We start from the raw sequence: 21,950 nt of genomic DNA on the forward strand, positions 1-21,950 counted from the left end.
ATTATAAAAAAGATCACAACATGGCTAAATCATTCTTATCTGCTGTTTCTTTTGTAAACCAGTTACGTTTTTTTTTTCCAAACTATACAAATTATTGATCTCTGCTGAACATTCAAACATTTGTGTATCATTAAAACTAAAATACAACTGCATGCAAATTCAGATAGGAATTAACATATCAGAAACTAAATACATAGAATTTACATACAAATGTATATGTAAAACCTAAACGTTTGAAAAACTGTACTTGAAATAAGGTATTATCTGGTATTTGATGAAACTGGCCTTATATAACATTTTCAATATCTAACAATAAATTTAAAATATATGCTTTATTTTACAATATTTCTGTGAACCTTCCCACTTTGTAATATTAGGAATTTTTGTTCAGGTATAGCAATAAACAGTTATGTTACATTAGCGTAGGAGAATGTCATAAATGACAGTGAATAACCTTCCAACATTGATTAAACTTTATCATTATAAAATATTCTGTTATCAATTTGAAAAAGGCTCTGTTAAGTTCCAAAGAAAATATAACTAACTGCACTCTATGCTAGCTAGACCCCTGCAAGTTTCTACAAACATCAGCAGTGTCAGAAGAAAAAAAACATAAAAGTGCAAGCTCTGTACTGCTGTCTATTATAATGCTGATTGACCAATAGCTGATCATGTAAAACGCTTAAAATAAAATATTTCATCGAAACACCTTAAATGATAAAAAGACTGCCCTAGGCCTACTGTTTTTTTTTAACAATATAATCCATTTTTGGAAATATCTATTGGTCCAATGGATTTATATAATACTGACCAATTTTTATAGTAAAATATAAAATTGAACACAATTATGGCAAAATGTCGAGTCATTTTGATTTTTACCTGTTCGCTGACCATTTACACTTGGTTAGGCATAATGTCACTTTAATTAAACTAAGTGGAAAATATTCCTCTCAAATTTACAGACGGTATAGATGTAGAATAAATGGATTACTTACGGTGTGACTAGGGGATTACTACTGATATCCAAGACTTGTAGATTCTTGCAAAATTTGATATTTTCTGGTATTTCACCAATATCTGAAAGAAAGAAAAGTCATCTCATTATTTCAGTATCAGTACAATCATAAGACATATATAACTTTTTTAAATGCAGCAGCAACTGGACCCTATTATGCACATGTCAGTTAACTTCACAGTGCTTGATAATGAAATAAAGACAAGTTTTGATGCAAATCATCAAAGATGTTGCATAAATTTTTGATAAAAGATTCTACAGAATTAGGAAAGTCATGTCATCATATCTAAAGCGTGTGCAACTGTTTAAAACGGTGGAACTGTATACTAAGTAATGTAATGGTTCCAATCCAAAAAGATCATATCCACATGTCTCTTAGCACCATTGCTAAAATCAACATTTTTTAAGTAAAACACAAATGGACAAGATTTAGTCAAGATCCGTGCCAGAGTTTAAGTGAAGAAATTGATTCAATAAAACACTTGTTTAACTGAAAAGTAGACCCTTTAATACTGTCACCAAAGTGTTTTACTCTTGGCATTGTACATTCAGAGAAGAAGATTTTTTAAGGCATTTTTACTATTATACAAGTTTGACCCTATGATTTATATACATTTGTAAAGGACCACAAGTGATGATACATGCCAAATATATAACCTCTTGGCAAAGTAGTTTCTGAGAAGAAGATTTTAAAGATTTCATTTAAAGTTCTTTCGTTTTTTTGCTCCTTAGAAATACTTAAATGCATTAAGACTTATGCATCAGACTGGAACCATTTGTACAACCTTTGTAAAGGACAACCTAAGGTTCATTCCTGTGAAGTGGTTAATAAGGAGAAATTATGGAAAACAAAGGACGGTGACTGATGAACATCAGCCAAACTGCCATCTCGGAAACTTACCAGTGATTACACATTTCACACATCCGCTCATAATAACAAGTAGAATTTAAGAGAACTTGATGCAGGACCAGTAGGAACATATTGCCGGCACATTGGATTTAGAAGCTTCTCGTCCTGCAGGACAAGTGACTGAAAATATTTTTCGATGCCTGCTAATGCTTTCCTCTGGGCAGAAACCAGGCTTAAAACAACTGATGGGAGGAGCTATAAATCTGCAGCGATAACTCTAAATTCATTCAATTAAAATTACTGAAAATGAGCTGCTGAAATATCATAAAACCCAATTTTCTTAAAGTTGTCACCACAAAATACTGCAGGAAAAAAAAGAGACATTAGGAATAAAATTAAATCTAGACTGTCAGCACGAGCAAAATCAATATCATTTACTGTAACGAGATTTTTCTCCTAGTGATGCCATCCCTATCTCCTTAGACTTTGCCTCCTTGAAACTTCCATGCCATTAAGCAAATATGTCAGAAAAAGCAAATTAAATAACCAAAACAAGTTAAGATTTGTCTTCAATTTGACGTGATGTGAAAACGTATAACAAAGTCTTGGCAAATATGATAAATAGGAAACACTTGCTGACATTATAATATAATACAGAGTACTTGACTCTTTGTCCAAATTAATTTTACTAATTAAATTAATTTTCAAGATGGTCAAGGTTCTTAAAGCATCATTTATCAGGAAAATTCACAAGGCTTAAATGTAAATACATTTCAAGAAATAATCCCTATAGACAACATTTGGTATATAAATATCATATAAAAATAATAAAATTGGCGATTTATAATTTTAACTATTACATCATATAAAATTCTTTCACTTAATATTATACTTGCTATTCAACACCAGACAAGCAATTTGATCAAAATAGACCTGAACATTTCTTGACATAAAATTCAAAATGTCTTTTAAAAAAGGAGTCATTAAACATGCAAACATTTCAGTATAAAAAAAATAATTGTCAGAGCAGAAAATGGGATTGACATAATAAATCCTCCTTCAGTATATCTGCCAAAAGATGATTTCAAATAAAATGTTTCGCACCTATTTATACTAGATCAATATACAAGTATACATGTATAATTATATAGCACATTCTACATTCTTTAATCCCATAAATTCATGTAATGATTTTCCCCAACTGTGAATTGTTGAGTTCATTATAAAAATTTATGACGCAATTGGTCAACTATAAAATTTAGCTAGTTTATGTGTGTGTTTTTTGTTTTCTTTTGCTTTCTTTGCCATTGGTTCCATTTTATTCCCGATATGATGGATACACCCACCAGGACTTTGATAGAACCACCAACTTTTTGTAAAGTATACTTAACTAACCAGAATGGTACCTAGGGCTCAGGGTCTGGTCAGACACACAAACTGTATGAGTAACCTGACTCTTGACTTAACTCATAACACTTAATGGACTTGTCATACCCTCATGTATTTAAGTGTAAAAATTATAGATAGTCTATTTGTTTTAGATTACACAGATGTGTGGGCTGGCATGGCACTATACTGGCTGCAAAGGCTTATCAACTTTAGTTCAATCAGGTTAAGGCATAAGATTATCTCATCAATAAAATGAACAAGTGATTGTTGATGCTTGTCAAACAAAATGTGAAATGCTTTCCTGATAATATCAAATAACAACTTAATTTATTTCTAATAATATTTTCCAATAAAATAATTGCTGCAGAAGCAAAATAAAGCAACAACTCAAAAACAGTCTGATAAGGTTAATAAGCAATCAATACATGGATGTTAAGACTTCAGTCACTCTGATGCTTCTTAATTTCTTGAAATTTACTCTCTGACAGCTAATTCTTGCTCTGACTCAGAGTCAGTGCTTACTCAAAAGTAGCCATTCAAAAGCTTGTTCTTGCTCTGCCTCAGAGAGTCAGTGAAAAGGTAGTTCTTGCCCTGCCTCAGAGAGTCAGTGAAAAGGTATATTTTGCCCTGCCTCAGAGAGTCAGTGAAAAGGCAGTCCTTGCCATGCCTCAGGAAGTGACAGTTCTTGCCCTCCTCAGGAGTGAAAATGTAGTTCTTGCCCTGCCTCAGAAAGTCAGTGAAAAGGTAGTTCTTGCCATGCTTCAGAGATTATATAAATTCAAACGCTATTTCTTACTCTGCCTCAGTAAGTCAGTGAAAAGGAGGTTGTCGCCCTGCCTCAGAGTAAATGAAAAGGCAGATTTTGTCCTTCCTCAGAGAGTCAGTGAAAAGGTAGTTCTTGTCAGGCCTCAGAAAGTGAAAAGGTAGTTCTTGCCCTGCCTCAGAAAGTGAAAAGGTAGTTATTGCCCTGCCTTAGAGTCAGTGAAAAGGTAGTTCTTGCCCTGCCTCAGAGTCAGTAAAAGGTAGTTCTTTCCCTGCCTCAGAAAGTAAGTGAAAAAATAGTTCTTGCCCTGCCTCAGAGAGTCAATGAAAAGGTAGTTCTTGCCCTGCCTCAAAAAGTCAGTGAAAAAATAGTTCTTGCCCTGCCTCAGAGAGCCAATGAAAAGGTAATTCTTGCCCTGCCTCAGAGTCAGTGAAAATGTAGATCTTGCCATGCCTCAGAGTCAGTGAAAAAATAGTTCTTGACCTGCCTCAGAGAGTCAGTGAAAAGGTAGTTCTTGCCCTGCCTCAGAAAGTCATTTCATCATTCATGACATTTATAGCCATTTCAGTCATACATGTATTTATCCATGGCTGTGTCCTGAACAACCAACTTGAGCAATTTATAACATGATGGATGTCCCTGTTATCCAGTGCTCCAACAACCTAATACGATGAATAATACTTAATGTGGCTTCTATTTCAATGGGGTCATGAACTTACTTACTTGATCTCATTGCAGCTTATAGGGGAAGTGGTTGAACAGGAGGAAACTGTTTATGAATTTTACTGATAGGCATATTTTCCTAATCACAAAATTAATGCTGATAGTTTACTTAAAGAAAATTTTACATTAAAACATTTCAATTGACACAAAAACATAAAATGCAATAATTAAATTTCTTGTATATCAAAGTTTATCAGACAGGATTTTTAACTTTATTCGAAAAAAAAACACGAAAAAGACTTCTTTCTGAACAATGGAGCAAATGGTCCTTCTTTTAAGAGAAATACTCCATTATATAGTGTTAATCCCGTAGAAGCCTACACACTGGTTTTGAGCTTTGTACACGATGAAGTCTATTTCGATTCTATATATAGGTCACCCGACAAAAACATAGTGGGGTCCCGCAGGCACCTCTTTTAGAGGTCTTTTTTTTTCCATTTTGTTATCATGTGGTATTAAATTATCTATTTTGATTGGCCTCCCTTTTAGAGGTCTTTTTTTCCATTTTGTTATCATGTGGTATTAAATTATCTTTTTTGATTGGCCTAAGGACAGGCGGTGTATGGGTAGAAATCATTGAATCTTGTTAATTGCATATGTATGTCACTGTCCAGGACACAGTTCGGCATTTAGTCTGTTTCAACTTGTAGATGAATGCTTGCTGTTATACAATACCGCAAAGTTGCAAACATTTGAAGTGCACAGACGAAATGTCTTATTGTTGTGGTCACCTTGCATGAAAATATTGGGCTGCTTGAAATGTTTTCTGTTCCAAAAGCACTGAAGATTAACAACTTTCTTTACATAAAAAAACAAAAGTATTGTCCCAGACCCTTAACCAAAATATGTGTAAAATGTATAAAATTCTGATAGAAATAATGATGCCAATGGCACTGACCCTAAAAAGTTATCAGGAGCAAAGTTTAACCTGTCTGTGTGAATTGTGTGAAGAATGGTATAAACAATTTCTGAAAAAGTGTTAACTGTTGCTTTTAATGGCATGAACCTTTAGAATAGTTTGAATTTCAAATGAGCCATATAACTTAATACCATTCAACCCCCCCCCCCCCATTCACACACACACCAGACCCTTGATAACTCTTTTTATGAAATTTGATTAAGACATTTCATCCCTTTTTTGCTTTTATATTTTACACAAGTGAAGGTGAACATTATGTGAAATGTAATGACTAATCAATGGTAATAAATTTTTTTAACTATTTTATTGTTCTAACATATAATAATTTAATTAAATGTAGACCTGTTAAAGATAGTGATACTGTTTTAAGATTTTCTTTTTCTAACAAAAGACTCATTTCACAATAATATTTTTGAAATATCAAAGAAATACAATCAATAAATGAGCGGCGACATGACAAAATCAACATAATGGGTTTGCGACCAGCATGGATCCAGACCAGCCTGCGCATCCGCACAGTCTCAGTGTTTTTTTTTCTTTATATAACTACTACCCTAAAACGGTACCATTCCCAATAGAAAATAGACATTAAAATTCCCAATTTCCAATGTTAAATTCCCAAAATGGCTGTTCAAAATGCCCACAAGGCCAAGTGATTTTTCTAAAATCATTTAAATCCAACATATTCATATAAATCACCACTCAATAGTTCTATCTGGACAGTAAAAGCTGTTAGCTATCTTTATTCATGATCTCTAATCTCATTTGTAGCTGAAAAAAATGCATTAAAAAAATTCCCAATTTTAGTCAAAATAACACATTTTTTCCCAATCAGTCTGGTACCGGCACCATTCCCAAAGTAGAGAAAAAAAACGCTGAGTCTGATCAGGATCCATGCTTTTCGCTATCAGTTTCTCTACTTGTAATAGGGTTTGTAAACAAATATCATTTGTCATTATAATATTAAACTGCAATTAACTTTGATTGCTTAAAATAACTTGCTTTATATCAATGAATCCTTTAAAGTGTCAGAACCTGTACATGTATATCAATTTATCTCAGAAACATAATAATATTTTAATCCCTTCCACACATCCTTTGTTCTTTAATTGACAGTAAGTTATTAATTCCAAATGAAAGTAAAACATTATAAATATATTAAAAACTTAACAATTATAAATCTGTTAATAAGTTATAAATTTTTATTTATATAATTATCATCTTTAAATTGTCTTTCTCATCTTTTTGTCTACATGATGTTGTAATATATTAAAGGGACTCCACTGAGGTTTTAAAATGAAAAGACTGGAAATGTTTTTTTTTCAAGATTTGTGTACATTTGATGGAGGTACAATTGTGTGCAAAATTTCTGATTATTCTCTCAATCTGTTTTCTAAAAATAATAATTATTGTTAGAAATGATAAAAAATGCTTTCTTTCTTATCTATATTCCATTAATGTAAAAAAGTTCGCAAGGACGGAGACATGTCTGCGCGTCAAAATAGCAAGAAAGTTAAAAAGAGTTGTTCAAGAGAGACTAAAAGAAGAATATTAAAAATGTTAAAAACAGGGAGGCCAGAAGAGGGCTGTCAATATTTTTCTATGGGGATAGCAACCAGACCATGGTGAATTTTGTAGAAAAGGGATAGCCTAGCATGTATATGTCAGAGTTCCAGTTTACAGAGCTTAAGAGGTAAAGCATGTCTGTGACACTTAATCTAGCTTGGTTCATTGATTTTTAATTGAACTATCAGTATATTTCTACCTAATCTTTTGCAGTTTTTTCTATTTTAAATAGAAATGCAAGAATTTTAAATTTTATGTTTTCATGCATTTTTACCTCAGCACTGTTCCTTTAACAGAACTGTTTCCATTTTGTATGCTTGCTGTAAATTATGTTATGTTCTGTTATATTATGACAGTATGTAAATGATTTGACTTATTAAAACACAAACAATATCATAAAGAAAATAAATAAATATAAAACTATTAAAAGCTTTATTTGTCATTGAAATATTTTTTTAAGAAATTATAGGACATGTGAGGTGAATTGTCTTACTGGTTTTAGGGGATGAAGTGTCTTGAGGGGTGAAGTGTCTTAAAAATTTGAGGGGTGATGTTTTATTCCCCTTTACAGGTAATACTGGAGTCAAATTGACCCTAAGCTGGAAAGAACACTGAATTAGATTTAGAAACATATATTCCAACAATAAGCAAATATTTACTTCATCCTGGCTTCATGCGACATTTCAGCCAGGACATAAGATTGCTAATCGTGTAAATGATTCAACAGGTGAGTAAACCAAAAATAAATGGGTGTGTAACTGCCAAAAATTTGATGATTTGTAGAATTTTTGATTAAAATTATCCAACAAAAAGCATTGAAGAATTGGATAGGATACAATCATGATGTTCAACTTGTGTTGTTACATGTATAGTACCGTATTTCTGACAAATGGTAACACAGAAAAGAGGGTGTATCTTTTGATACACTTAATAAAGCAATTGGGGAAATCCAAGATGGCGGTCTCCATAAAAGTAGGTCAACGTTACTCGATTGTTTTTTGAGAGTGAAAACCTATTTTTAAGACTAAAACATTGATACAAACCATTTCTGCTGATGTCCAACTCAACCATGTTGACCAACTGGGCCACATCATGCGGTAATTTCCCAATTTCATTGTCGCTTAAAGTTACTTTTCTCAGCTGAACGAGCCGAAAGAAGTTCTGTAAAGGAAAAGTAGAAACGTTTAATTTATGCCTATCACTGTATGAAAATAGATGTGGTTCAACAAATGCATCACATAATCAAGTAACACATACCTTTGGTAACTCCCTTATACTGTTTGCATCTAGAAATACTTCTTCAAGCGATCGAGTATACCGCATCACATCGTCGGGTACCGACTGTAGGTTACAGTGTCTTCTGTCTATCCACTCTACCTGGCGATTACACGCCTTGAAAATTGGAATACACTTAAACATGGCACTTTTAATCCACTAAGTCACTTCAGGCAACATATGCACAATTTATCTACGTTACAATAAATGAATAAAATGTTAAAATAGGAGCAATTTTCCGGGTAAATGAGAGCCTACATATCTAAATTTCGAATACTGTATATAGTATGTGACGTCACAAAATATCCCACAATGCTAAACTTATCCGCAAAGGGAAGTAATAAGTTGTGATTGTTTATGCTCACCAGATTTCTCTCCCATAGCCCAGTAATTGCTATATTAATTGTTGTTACCAGTCAAGTTTTATTTACATAAACATCCTTATTAAGTTATTTGTTGTTGCGTAAATTTTGGACACAAAATAACATAAGTATATTTTTGGTCCCAGTTTAAATTAATTTGTTCAAACTTGCCTCTAGATCTAATGATTGGCACGGACATTTAACATGCAAGCGAAATCAAAGAGCTTTTTGTTAATGTAAGTAATTTTTAGAAAGTTATGTTTGTTATCCTTAACACAAAAATAAAAATAAATAGAGGATATTGAATGAGTGTAAATTCAATACTGAATTAATTGAACGAGTTGAATAAAGTAATATTATGCGAGCCTCTGGCGAGCATAATATTATTTTATTCAACGAGTTCAATAAATTCAGTATTGAAATTACACGAATGAAATATTTTATTTATCACATATCCAAAATAAAGAGTGTTTAAAGTGAAAAAGAATCATTTTTCAATGACGCGCCAATAGTGTAACGCTTACATTTAACACGTCTTGACACAATGTTTGTCTTACGCAAATGACGTCGCGTCAAATTATATGCACGGCCGTGCAATACCGTTTTTACGGAGTCGCAAAATCGGCACGGTTTATATGTGATAAATAAAGAAATTCAAAACCTCAGGAAGGCGGGCCTGAAAGTTAAAACCCACGGGCTTGCATTCTCTAGTTCAAATCGACATATCAGTTTTCGTAATAGATCTATAATATTTGTTAAATTATTATTTTGTTTGAAAAGCTAAAAGCCACGGATTTATATTACAGTAATATAAATCCGTGTAAAAGCTAAAATAGCGATTCTTGTTCAAAGATGCTACTTTTTTCTGACCAAATAGTCCCCGTCACTTTAACTTCAAATAAAATCATTGGCGAAGTTTAAAGTAAATCTAATACTAAATACTAAATTCCCCTCAAGCCCAATTTTCCGATCATTTATTTTGACAGGTTTTTGTTGTTGTTTTTTTTTCCGCTCATATCTCTATCAGGATGATGGGCGTATTTTTCATCCCGCACACTAGTCAAATGTAGTAAAACACTTGAGGAGTCGTATTGAAATGTATTATCTGTCTTGAAAACATTAAAAAAATCTTAATTTCAACGGGAAAAGAAAAACGTATGTACATTACACAAAGTTGAACCGCTGTATGTCGAGTGCCGTGTGGCTGCCAGCTCCAGTACTTGAACAGTGTTGTGGTTTTTTTCTTGTCCTTTGAAAATTGATTTGTAACTGTGTTGCGATAAATGTTTCCGCGGGGATCACCCTTTTTCCATATTTTTGATGAGTCATATTTCAATCCATTTTCTGCATCAAAAACATTAATTAATTTTCAATTGGAAGCGAAATTCTGATTATATAAACGTCTCTCAGGACTTTCATGAAATATATGGAGCAATGTTTTTATTATGGTTCTATAGTTTTTAATTTCATTAGAATTGATATAACATCAGCTCAGTGAATTGCTTCATGCAGGCTTTCTGATACATTATAGTTTAGCTTAAAAAAATATAGAATCACAGCAATACATTTAAAGCAAAGTGATTATTGTATATATGTAAATATGATTTTTATTATCATTATTATTATATTTTTCTATGTTAAGCTTTGCTTACACGTAGGCCTCCTATAATGCTGTATTGAATGGCAGATATGAGCCGCGTCATGACAAAACCAACATAATGGGTTTGCAACCAGCATGGATCCAGACCAGCTTGCGCATCCGCGCAGTCTGATCAGGATCCATGCTGTTCGCTTACAGACCCTATAGCAAGTAAACAAACTGATAGCGAACAGCATGGATCCTATTCAGACTGCGCGGATGCGCAGGCTGGTCTGGATCCATGCTGGTCGCAAACCCATTATGTTGGTTTTGTCGTGACGCGGCTCATATGTACTTTTATCAGTGTTAATTATTTGGATTGTGATGCACTTGATGTACATGTGATGAGACGAAAATAAATTATTTGAAATAAATGCCTTATATTCTTTATGGGTATTATACTTATAATTGTTAAAATTACACGATAATTATATCAGAAAAAAATGACATAAAAATATAAAGGTTATAACTTCGTAAGTTTCCAAGCACATACTCATGGTCCCGAATACCGCAGCACGGGGACAGTCGGATAATAAGAACGTGGATAATTTAATCTCAGATATTCCCTCACCCAATTGGCAGAGTTATCCCACGGAGGAAGTGATGGGGTTACAATGGGTAGGTGCTTTTTTTTTTAGATAATTTAAAGAACTTCTTTTAAATACATCTTCAATCGCAAAAGGGGGATAATGACCCTCAAAACTTATGTTTACATACCATACGTTATGACTCATGATGTAAGGAAATGACTTCGGAAGTTCCTATGAACTTTGCACGTGCATTTACTCATTATGTATATACGTAAACTTTTTAAGATAAATGATATATTTTGTTGCTTCAGTAATAAGCACATGTAACACTATAACCCCGTTTAATATCTTTAATGGACTTTTTCGTCTTTCATTCACCATTGATTTCTGTGATGTGTCGGCTGGTCTGATCTTGGTCTGCACTGGTCGTATGGGGAAAGGTACATGAAAATCAGGCTTCTTGGCTTTTTCCCCCTTTTTTAATAATCAAAATACCTTTGCACCAAAGATGGGTTTTCAACAAATGAACTGAGTCCAGGATTTCTGCAATAATTTTCGTAAACTAATTATGATAAAGATCAAAATGAATAACCTGCTTAAAAATAAATATTCATTTTAATTTGAGTTTATTTATAGGAAAGTAAGTTTAAGTATGCATTTACTTAAAAAAAAAAAAGCTAATATATATTGCTAAATCGATTTTAATTAATTAATACATTACGTTAATTAAACAAAATAATTAAGTGTGTACATAGGTATATACTTTATACGTTCTTCTCTGATTTGGGGTAACCGATTCTGCACGTGATCGTTTCCTCGTGCACCAATCATGTTGATATGAATCAAGAATATGCTAACTAGTAAGTTCTACTGCATGTGTACCTTAGTAATTGATACATCATGTACCTGATTATAATCTGGTACTTTCGGCCAAACCTACACACACGTTTTCCTCTAAAAACCTTAACTCCCAATCTTGTAATATAATACCCCGAATCTTTATAGATACCATACCCCCAATCGACACACCTTTATCGGGCCTCAAAGGTAGATGTTTACATAGTAAGGGTTAAATTACCTCCCTTCCGTAATCCCTGCAGGCTGAAACAAGAATATCTCCCTACTTGAGTACGAGGGGTTTTCGCTGTGGAAAACACTGAATAGTAGGAGTTTTATGGCTTTTAGGAATGTACAATTAACATCATAGGTAAGATTATTCTTTACTCTTTTAATTTGTGTAAAATATTCTGGAATATTTGAAGTAAATATTGAAATATGAAAAGTTTTTCTGTACCCTATTTACTACCCTTTTAAGGTCAGTAGACAGTTAATATGTCGGCCCTAGCCGTATCGATTGGCAGGTTTCCCAGATTTGAGTTTCTATTTTATTAAGCGATATTTTGGGTTAAATGATGAGTTAATCGTCAGATATTACAGAAAATAGATGATTTAAAACGTAAATATCAATGTTTATACGTTTCTGAAGAAGGAAACAGTTTATAAGGATTTGACAGGGATTCGGCTCGTTCATGTATTAATTAATCGTAAGCTACTACCGACAGATGGCGCTTCGGAATGTTTAGCCCTTAGGCTGTATAATATATGTTTATACTTGTGAAAGTGGCTATCATTAGAAAAAGTGAAAAATATTAACTTATTTTGAAACAATTTTTGGAATATTTCAAAACCGAAAGTAGCGTAAATTGCGTAATAGACTCCGATATATTAGACTTGATCGGAGTGGAATTTCAGCTAAATATAGAATGACAGGTCACGTGAGTGGATATACATGGGCGGTCACGTGTTTAGTGTATTGACGTATGTAGGTCAAAAGGTCTGGTTTTGTGTATGCGTATCAGCAAGAGGCCCACTTAGGGAGACCTTTGAAAAAGAAACTTAATATTTGCAGAACTTTACATACGATCCACGAAACTGTTCTTTGATTTTATCCATAAAATTCACAACTAATTAAATATGTTTTATTTTTTATATATCAATAGAGCTACCTAAAATAATAATAGGCCTAATGATAAAATAAAATTGTTAATTAAAATTATAGAGTACCAATTTAAAACATACAAGTTTTAATGAAATTAATTGGACTGTACTTAAAGTCCCTGGTTAGGATAAGACATATAATGATAAACAGAAAATAATAATTTGCCATTTATTTCCTTATATAATACCAGTATGAGCATATAGTATTATCTTTAAAGTAATAATTACTATAATTATGTCAAATTATTTGTATTATGTTCATATGTTGGAACCATTTGACATGTCTTATTTATTTTAACAAATTACTCTTCATGGCTTCTAAAACTAATGTGACTACCTGGGATTGGGGGATCTAAGCATGTTTAATATGGACAGGACAAATATTGCCCCCCCCCCCCCCCCAGCACTGGACTACAAATAACAGTCTTATACATGTATATTACAGCAATCTCTGTGACTTAAACCTGTCACCCAAGTAGTCCTGGAGTCAACTTGAGGGAAAAATATACTAGAACGGGCCTGTTTATGACAAACAAAGAATATAAATATAAAGAATATTTTGGGTTTTCCAAACTTTTATAGTTACAGTACAGCTTTGAAAATACGTGCAACAGGTTGATTAATCTATTGTGAACTTGGTGCTGCACCGTGAAAACTTGGAAAATCCCACTTCAGTCCTAGGAACTCCCCTGTTTCCTATCTGTATTAATAAATGATCTTACTGACTTCTTAAATTACTTTAAAGTTTGACTCTTTAATATAGATGACAAAGCTGTGTATCTTCCTCTTATTGTAACTTCTTATTCAGGACTACCACCTACAACTGGACCTAGATACAAGCTTGAAATATGGGAATCAAATTCAATCTCTCAAAAAAGTCAAAATATCAACTTATATATTATACCAACACAATATACCTTGCATAATACCATCCTAGAATCAGTTAAATCAGCAAAGTACTTTGGTGTCAAGATACCTAACTTGGAACAATCACAAAGTCGGTGTCAGCATGGTTGAAAAGCAAATCTGCAAACAATTAATATGCTTCCTGCAACAAAACATCAAGGTCCACTCTGAACCACCTAAAAGTACAGCCTACAACACACTTTTCCAAACTCAACTTGAGTACAGTTTCAGTGTCTGGTCACCATACACTGGAGTTTGATGACTAGATAGAGTCTATGCAGTTTCATGCTGCCTGTTAGGTCAAAGAGTATTACAAAAACACATCAAGTGCTTGATTACCTAGAGTGAAGACTGCTAGAACAAAGATGGATGAATCGGTGCCATATTATGCTTCAAAACATCTTCAAAAATAAGGTTTCCATTCCCTTTCCAAACCAGAGATGAACTATTGTTTTAGATTAATTAATATATTGTTTTGATTCCTTTTTTAAAGGCCCATTGTAATAAAAGTTGTTCTTTTCATTTTATATAGGCCATACAGCGAATGCCCCTTTAGGAGGAGAATCATAACAGGGAGACGGGTGAGGTGCTAAATTACAATCAAGAGGTTGGATTTCATTATTTCATCAGTGTTAATCAGCATGGAAATAGGACTGAAAATCGAGCCCGGTTCAGTGAGATCTCTTAGTGCAGTAACTGCATCAGAACTTGGCATGACTATAAACCTTGAAACCAGCCCCGTATCTTCAACAGTTCCCAGCCAGGTAGTACAGACTGGACAGAAAGCGTCGTTGATAAATCAAATTGCTGCCCAGCTTGCCAGTAGTAAAGCCTCACAGTCACAAACCTCGCCTACAAATGTTGCAATCGCGCCTGCACCCGTGGCGAACGGAAACGATAAGAGTAAAAATCCAATTGTGGCCACAATGACAGAGGCATTGTCATTGAAACAGTCGCCGACATTAACAAAACAGTTGTCAAAACCTGTTGGTGGTTCGTCATCCGGAATGCAGGTCATCACTCAGTATATGTGTCGTTACTGTGGTCAACAGTTTGAATCCACAAATGATATGCAACTTCACATTCAGGTAAGCACACTTAATACTGAAATCTCCTGTAGATGTTACTAAAATAACTTATAAATGCTTCCTTTCAACATTATCTGCCCTTCGTTATACTAGTGAATATTAGAACTTTTAAAACTTGAAGTCTTCATTTTTCACAGTATTTTCGGGAGTTAAAATATGAAATGGCTTTTGCCGAACCTGAAACCTTCATAGATATTGTCAGAGGTCGTGTGTTTACAAAATTGTACTTTGTTCAAATGAAATACGTTCAAGTTAGATTTTTGTTTTTCATAAGTTAATTGCTTAATTAATGAAAGCTATTGTCATATAATTTATATGTGATTTATATTGCTTTAAACATTGTGTCTGTCACTTGTATTTTCGCAGGAACACGTCTCTGGAAAAGCACCACATGAATGCTCAGTGTGTGGTAAAACATATCGTACGCCGTCCAAGTTACAGCGCCACGTCCGTGTGCACAGCGGAGAACGTCCTTACGCCTGCTCTATATGTGGCCGAAGATTTACACGAAGTGACCACGTGAAGCAACATATGAAAGTTCATTGCCAGGTATAATATGCTTTGAAAGCTTGAAATATGTATGCCTCATCCTCCAGATTGTTATACAAATTAAGAATAAAAAAAAAGGAAAAATTATATTTAAAAATATAGATTAATGTACAAAATCTTGATATCCAAATCGAGATTACATGTTTTATATATTACCACAGGTGTTCGGCATGTTGATTGGTCACTACAGCGAAAGAGAAATAAAAATGATATATATTTTTAGTAAACATACATTTACTAAATGTATGATAATGTATCTTTATTTTTTGGCATAGTGACCAATCAACATTGCCAAATACAATAATTCAACACATGTGTGTTTTACATGTATAAATTATGGTAATTAAAAGTTTTTCTATCTGTTACTGAGCAAATGCCCTGTATGCATATTTTGATAGCAAAAGTAACTCAACTTAAAGCAAGTTACTTACTTAGTACACATGATGAACATTTTTCGAATTAAATCATAATAATCTACAAGTAAATTATGAAATTGAAGGGAATAATGACAAAATGTAAACTTAATTTTACTTTCACTGGTTCGCTTGATGGGCATTATAAACTTCACTTTAATATATAATTTTCAGCATAGTGAATGCAGATTTCGTAAATAATTACTGCTTATTAACCAAATGCTGCATTCTATAGTTGTGTCATTTGTTACTATTTTTAGCCAAAAGATGCAAACGTATGTCACATATGTAATGATATGAAGTTCAGCAGACGGCAAGCTTTACATCTTCATCTACAGCAGCAACATTTAATGCAGCAGGTATGCTCTCGGTTATAACATGGAAAAAAAAGATATTTCTACTTATATAAATCACTGGCTGATAATAATTTTGAATCAATGAAAATTACAGTCAGGCTTGCCGTTAAAGGCCACCCTTGCACACAGAAGATATAGAAAGTCTTTAACATTCACAGACTAGCTTTTTTTCATCCAATTTGAAAACTTAAAAGAATGACCTGTTTATAGAAACCATTTGTTGATAAAGACCATGCTTTCATATTACTTGGCTAGTGTACATTGATAGGTTAGACTGTACTTTTAAAGTGTACGTTGAGAGGTAGGGCTTTAATTTATACCAGCTCTGTAAAGTACATTATGATTACTAGGGGAGTAATTCCCTAGGTGCCCCATCATGCATTATTTCAAGCACAAGTTAGTACTTGGAGAGAACCACCAACATTACCATGAGTTAGCTGGATAGCTTCTTTATATGAAATAATCCAAGAATACAAAGCGTCTGTCTGGATTTGAACCAAAACTGTTGGAAGTAAGTTGTTCAATGAAAACAGCCTTAATCACTGATGATACGTTATTTGTGAAATGAAGTAATATAAACTGTAAAAGGTTTGGTCTTTTTTGCTGCAAGTTTGATTCATTTCATACTAGTATGATACAAATTTAAATTTCTGTACACTAACTTTAGCACTCTGTGTTTACAAAGGTTCATTATGTCACTATTATAGAGACAGACCTATTTGCACTCTTATCAGGATGCAATGCTGCCAAATAAAATAAGAAGTTAAGTTTATAGTATAGACAGAATTTTTCTTAGTTTGATTGTGCAGGAAGCTATATCTTGAAAGAAACATTCTTGAATCTTTGATTGCTACTACAAAACAGTATTACAGTCTTCTTTAAATACTCTAAAATATTCCAAGTTTTTTACAACTTGATAAAATCAGAGCTAATTAGAAATTATTTTTGATCTGTTACAGGTATTTACATGTCACAGATGCGGGGAAGCCTACGAATCATTAGAAGAAATGCAATCTCACAAGTTAACACATGACACTGTGTTGAACAGTCTGAAGGACAATGCAAGCTTTCAGCCATCCCAGAATTCTATAGCAAAATTTGCTCTGGGTCAGCAGAAGAATGAACAAGGAATGAACAAATATGATACAATTAAAACCGAGGAGGATACAAAATCTACAGGCATCGTTCTCAAAGTACCGAACAACAATGGTTTTTACATCCCTGCTAATTTAGACAATGTGTCAGCCCTCAGTAGTAAACTTCTCATGGAGGGGATGGAAAGGATGGCTAAAGAAGCCGCGGAATTAGAAGTCCAGAAGAAATATCAAGAAGAGCTTGAACAACTCAATGCTGATGCTCAGAAGTTTGCGTTACAACAGCAGAAAATCATTGAAGATGCAGAACGAGCCAAAATTGCTGAATGCTTCAGAATCAAAGCTTCTACACCAAGTCATTCTCCTAACCTTGGCGAGCCGAAGTTGGTCATAAACGAGTCAGCCGATTCTAGTTTGGAGATTGTAGCTGGAAAAGAGACGACAACGGTTGTCAATGGGGACGGAATGTCCATGTTCATGTTACCTACATCACTGCAGTTTAATAACAAAGACGTGGAGAAAAGCGAGTCAGAAATGGAAGCTGATGATACAGAAAGTGAACAAAACTCATCCAAAGACTCTGTTGGTATTAATCGTGAAGGAGATGGTGAGAAAAGTGAAGGTGACAGCAGTGAAAAAATGGATTGTTCCGACGATACAGGAAGTAACGTAGCCGGAGAATCAACTGAAGACAATGCACGATCAAAGGAGGGAAAAATCTCATCGCCGGCGGAAGGTTATACAAAGCCGTGTCCAAAGTCAAAGAAACCAGGTTACGTAGCCCCAGTTACTCAAAGCACTGAAACAAAAACTGTTTCCAGTGAGGACTATCAGAGTACAGCCCCGAAGCCAATGTTGTCACTACTAAATCCACGAATAAATGAGCTAATTAAAGCAAAAGTTGAGCATAATTTGAGCCAAAGTCAAAACCAAACAACTTTTATTGTAACAAACCCGGCAGCTAATCAACAACTACCGAAACTGACTTTCATACCAAATGTGGGCGGGAACAAGTATACTCCAATCGCTAATTTACCAACAATCTTGCCAGCTCCGAGCCTGAGTGCTCCTGCCTTCGTACCCTCGGTTACTTTGTCCACTCAACCGGCTGCTCAAAAGGCAAGGTCGGACACGCCAAAGCTTATCAAATGTGATCATTGTTGTATTTATTTCGAAGACAATGCCATGAGCATGCTGCACAACACTCTTCACTCGGCCGACAATGCCGACCCGTTCACTTGTAGGAAATGCTACAAGAAGCTTGGAAACCGGCTCGAGTTCATGGCTCATATGGTATGGCATCTAGAACCAAACATGGATATTTAGATTTATTCTACAAATACTATAATGCTATCCTCTAAAAACGTTAATGTAATATAGGTAAGTTGCAGGCAATTTTTAAGCCTGGATTTTTTTTGTTTTCCTGAAATTAGTTTTTGATTATCCAAATGTGGTAACAAGTATTGATATCAGTTTGTTGATAGCAAGGTGCTTTCTTGTTTGCCTTTAATAGTATGTATTTAAGATATGAAATACAAAGATTTTGTGCAATTTTATTTCATATAGATTAGTGGGTGGCATACATAGTTTTAGGGGATGTATTTATTTTTTGTTGTTATTGATTTATGTTGTTTTTCTTCTGTTTCCTAATACTCAAGTTATGACGGAAAGCTTTGAATGTTTGGTGTCACATTTACAGTACTGTATAGTACTATATATAGAAAGTGGTGTCACATCATTGCTGTGTGTTACATATACTGCATTATCTGTTATTCATAAAGATAAAAAAAATGTGTCACAATTACAGAAAACACTGTCACTAAGTAAGATTGAAATGCGTCACATTTAGTGCAAACGTAATCATTTTAATAATTATGTAATATCAAACTGTGTCACATTTTCTGTGAAATGATTGTTCTATATTATTTACTGTTAATTTGTTACACATTTACAATTTATAATGATATAATTTGAGACAAAAGTATGTCACAGAATATATTTTGTTTTGTTATCATCATTTATGACATAAGCATGTCACATTAAAAGTTGTTACTTGTTTACCTTGTAAGACAAAAAAAGATGTCACATAAAGTTTGTACATTATTATCATGTAAGGCACAGGCATGTCACATAAATATGGAATAAGTTAATCATATTTTTTCACTGTCATCACATTGATGTCACATTTACTGACTACATTGTTATGTTACCGTGTATACTAAAATTATGAACTGTTAATGTTTGTTATAAGCATGTAATAATGTTTGTTATAAGCATGAAAATGTGTAAAAATACTTGTAAAATCAAACTTGGGGTATAGGCTGTTTATATTTGGTAATAGTATTGTCAAAGGTTTAAAGATGTTAATAATGCACGGAAGGGCACCTGAGGTCTTCCTCCACCAGTTAAAGCTTGAACGTCGCGATATGACCTATACTGTGTCGATGTGACGTAAAACCCAAGACAAACAAACAAAAGATGTTAATATGTAGGGTTCGAAAGTGACAACCTTTGCCACCAGTATTAAGCTAGGTTACCCATGCAGTTCTTACAAGACTTTATACAGTTGGCAGCTCAAATCTTGTATTTTGATTATGAAATCCTTTTATTGTTTGAAATGGCCTCCTCCAAATTCAAAGTAGGGTGAATCCATTACAGGTAGTCAGCACGTTAAAGGGACTCGATTGAGGATTTTTTACATGTTGGTACTTGAAATAATTTTGCGAAATAAATGTTTCATTTGTTGTAGGTCTAGACCAATAACTTGTGTGCAAAATTTCAGATCATTTGCTTACTCTGTTTTTGCTAATTAATTATTGTAATTGTGAAAAAAAGTTGGTGAAGAATAGCATAAAAATAGGATTTTCATTTTATTTCTAAGTATATTTCTTAATTTTTTGCATATTTTTCTGTTTTAAGTACCACAGCTGACCTATGTAAGGAATTCAAATTTTATGTTTTTAGGCTTTTGGACCTCAGTGGAGTTACTTTAAGATTATTCCATATGTTTAAAAAAGAAAAATGGGATTTAAAAAAAAAACATCCATTTTTACAACTGGAAATGAGTGTTGTTTGAGACTCTTTTAATGGTTTAAACTTTTTCTGATTTGAACTTCAAATGAATCAAGTTGTTGATGGAATACATTCTCCTTATTGCGACTTAAATGAATCAAGTTGATAAGCCAACAGTATAGAGTCAGGTCCGATTGGTGTTCTGGTCACAAATGGCATAATGTCATTTTTAGCTTGTAGCACTTTTAATGGTTCAAATGTATTGTGCAATGGTAGAGCTTTTATTTTTACTGCTTTGGTAGAAAGAAATTATATGTTATATGTTTTCAACAACAAAAGTCTGTGATGTCAAAATTTTTTTTATTAATGAAAATGTCCATGCTATATTTGTTAAAGCTTTGAGTTGAAATTGTTTGCTTTTTGCTTTCTTTAGTAATGAACAAATTAAGTTGAAAAGGTTATCTGGTTGTTTCATGATTTTCTTTTATTATATAAAATATTTAATGTTTTCTCGTTGATTAACCTCATAACCTCCATTGGAAAAACTTGTGAAGCTTATATAAACCTATCATGATTACCTCCCTTAGCAAAAAAAATCATAATACATGTAAAATACAATTTTATTCTTCAATTCATATTAATATTCTGGCTTCCTTCGATTTTGACATCGAAATCAGTTAGAAATACCAGCCAAATGAGATGAACAAAATTCTTGGGACAAAAAACAACTGTCGACAGGTTTTTTTTTGTTTATGAAAAAAAATATAACTTTCTTTATAATTTTTTTTTTAAAGTACTTTTACACCAAGTACAAGCTTTTAGAAGTAGTTATTTTCTAAAAATGTGATAATTGATGGAATTTTGATACATGTACATACAGATAATTATTAATTCCGTTATTCTTCTAAGTTTTGAATAATATATTCTCGGCCAGTTTATTTATTGAAAACATTATATACTTTTTATTTATTTTATATGAACTATATTTCAAATACTAATAGGAGATGCATGTATGTCTGTATATGAAGAATTTATTTATTATTTATCTAGTTGTTATTACAAGTTGAGATGATTATTCCATGTAATTTATATAGAATATCTTGTTGATTGTTAACAGTTTTGGAAAGAACAAGTAGTAATGCTTTTTGATTTGATGTCATTTTGACCAAATTAATATGATGTGATGATAGCAGAGCAAGATTTTTGGTTGTTATTGAGAGTTGTTGCTTATTAGATGAAAGTGTTGCTGTGAGAAAAAAAAATTAAAATGTTGCGTTAAAGAAGACCACTCTGTCGAGATTGCGCTGTGTGGTATAAGGCCCATCAATGCACTCCTGGGGTGTGCATTGTTTCATTTTCAGATCTAATTGGGTTTAGTATTCAAAAATACAGAATTAAGACAAGTATTCAACAAAAAAATGAATAGAAATACAAATGTGGAAACAACATAATTATAGTGATTATTTTTCAGGTTAAATGATTTGTTAAGTTTACAAAAGTTAT

General features: G+C 33.2%; 2 protein-coding genes across 2 annotated transcripts in view; one reads left to right on the forward strand and one right to left on the reverse strand.

Annotated features, from left to right (window-relative positions):
- The window catches only part of LOC132716904 (protein scribble homolog), a 74,510-nt gene extending 65,707 nt beyond the window's left edge, over positions 1–8,803 (reverse strand). The window contains exons 1-3 of the mRNA XM_060700238.1: positions 8,483–8,803; positions 8,269–8,386; positions 996–1,077 (exon numbers count right to left, since the gene is read on the reverse strand). Of these exons, the coding sequence (XP_060556221.1) occupies positions 996–1,077; positions 8,269–8,386; positions 8,483–8,644 (362 nt within the window). The 5' untranslated portion in view covers positions 8,645–8,803. The remainder of the gene's footprint in view (positions 1–995; positions 1,078–8,268; positions 8,387–8,482) is intronic.
- A 3,277-nt stretch (positions 8,804–12,080) lies between these two features.
- Positions 12,081–21,441, forward strand: LOC132716910 (transcription factor E4F1-like). Its single transcript, XM_060700245.1, has 5 exons — positions 12,081–12,238; positions 14,468–15,023; positions 15,390–15,572; positions 16,246–16,344; positions 17,301–21,441. The coding sequence occupies exons 2-5, from the start codon at positions 14,577–14,579 to the stop codon at positions 18,759–18,761; spliced, it is 2,190 nt and encodes a 729-aa protein (XP_060556228.1). The 5' UTR covers positions 12,081–12,238; positions 14,468–14,576; the 3' UTR covers positions 18,762–21,441.
- The last annotated feature ends 509 nt before the right edge of the window (positions 21,442–21,950 follow it).

This window comes from Ruditapes philippinarum, unplaced genomic scaffold, assembly GCF_026571515.1.
Source record: "Ruditapes philippinarum isolate M1 unplaced genomic scaffold, ASM2657151v2 ctg4772_1_1_1_1, whole genome shotgun sequence".
Taxonomy (NCBI): Eukaryota; Metazoa; Mollusca; class Bivalvia; order Venerida; family Veneridae; genus Ruditapes; species Ruditapes philippinarum.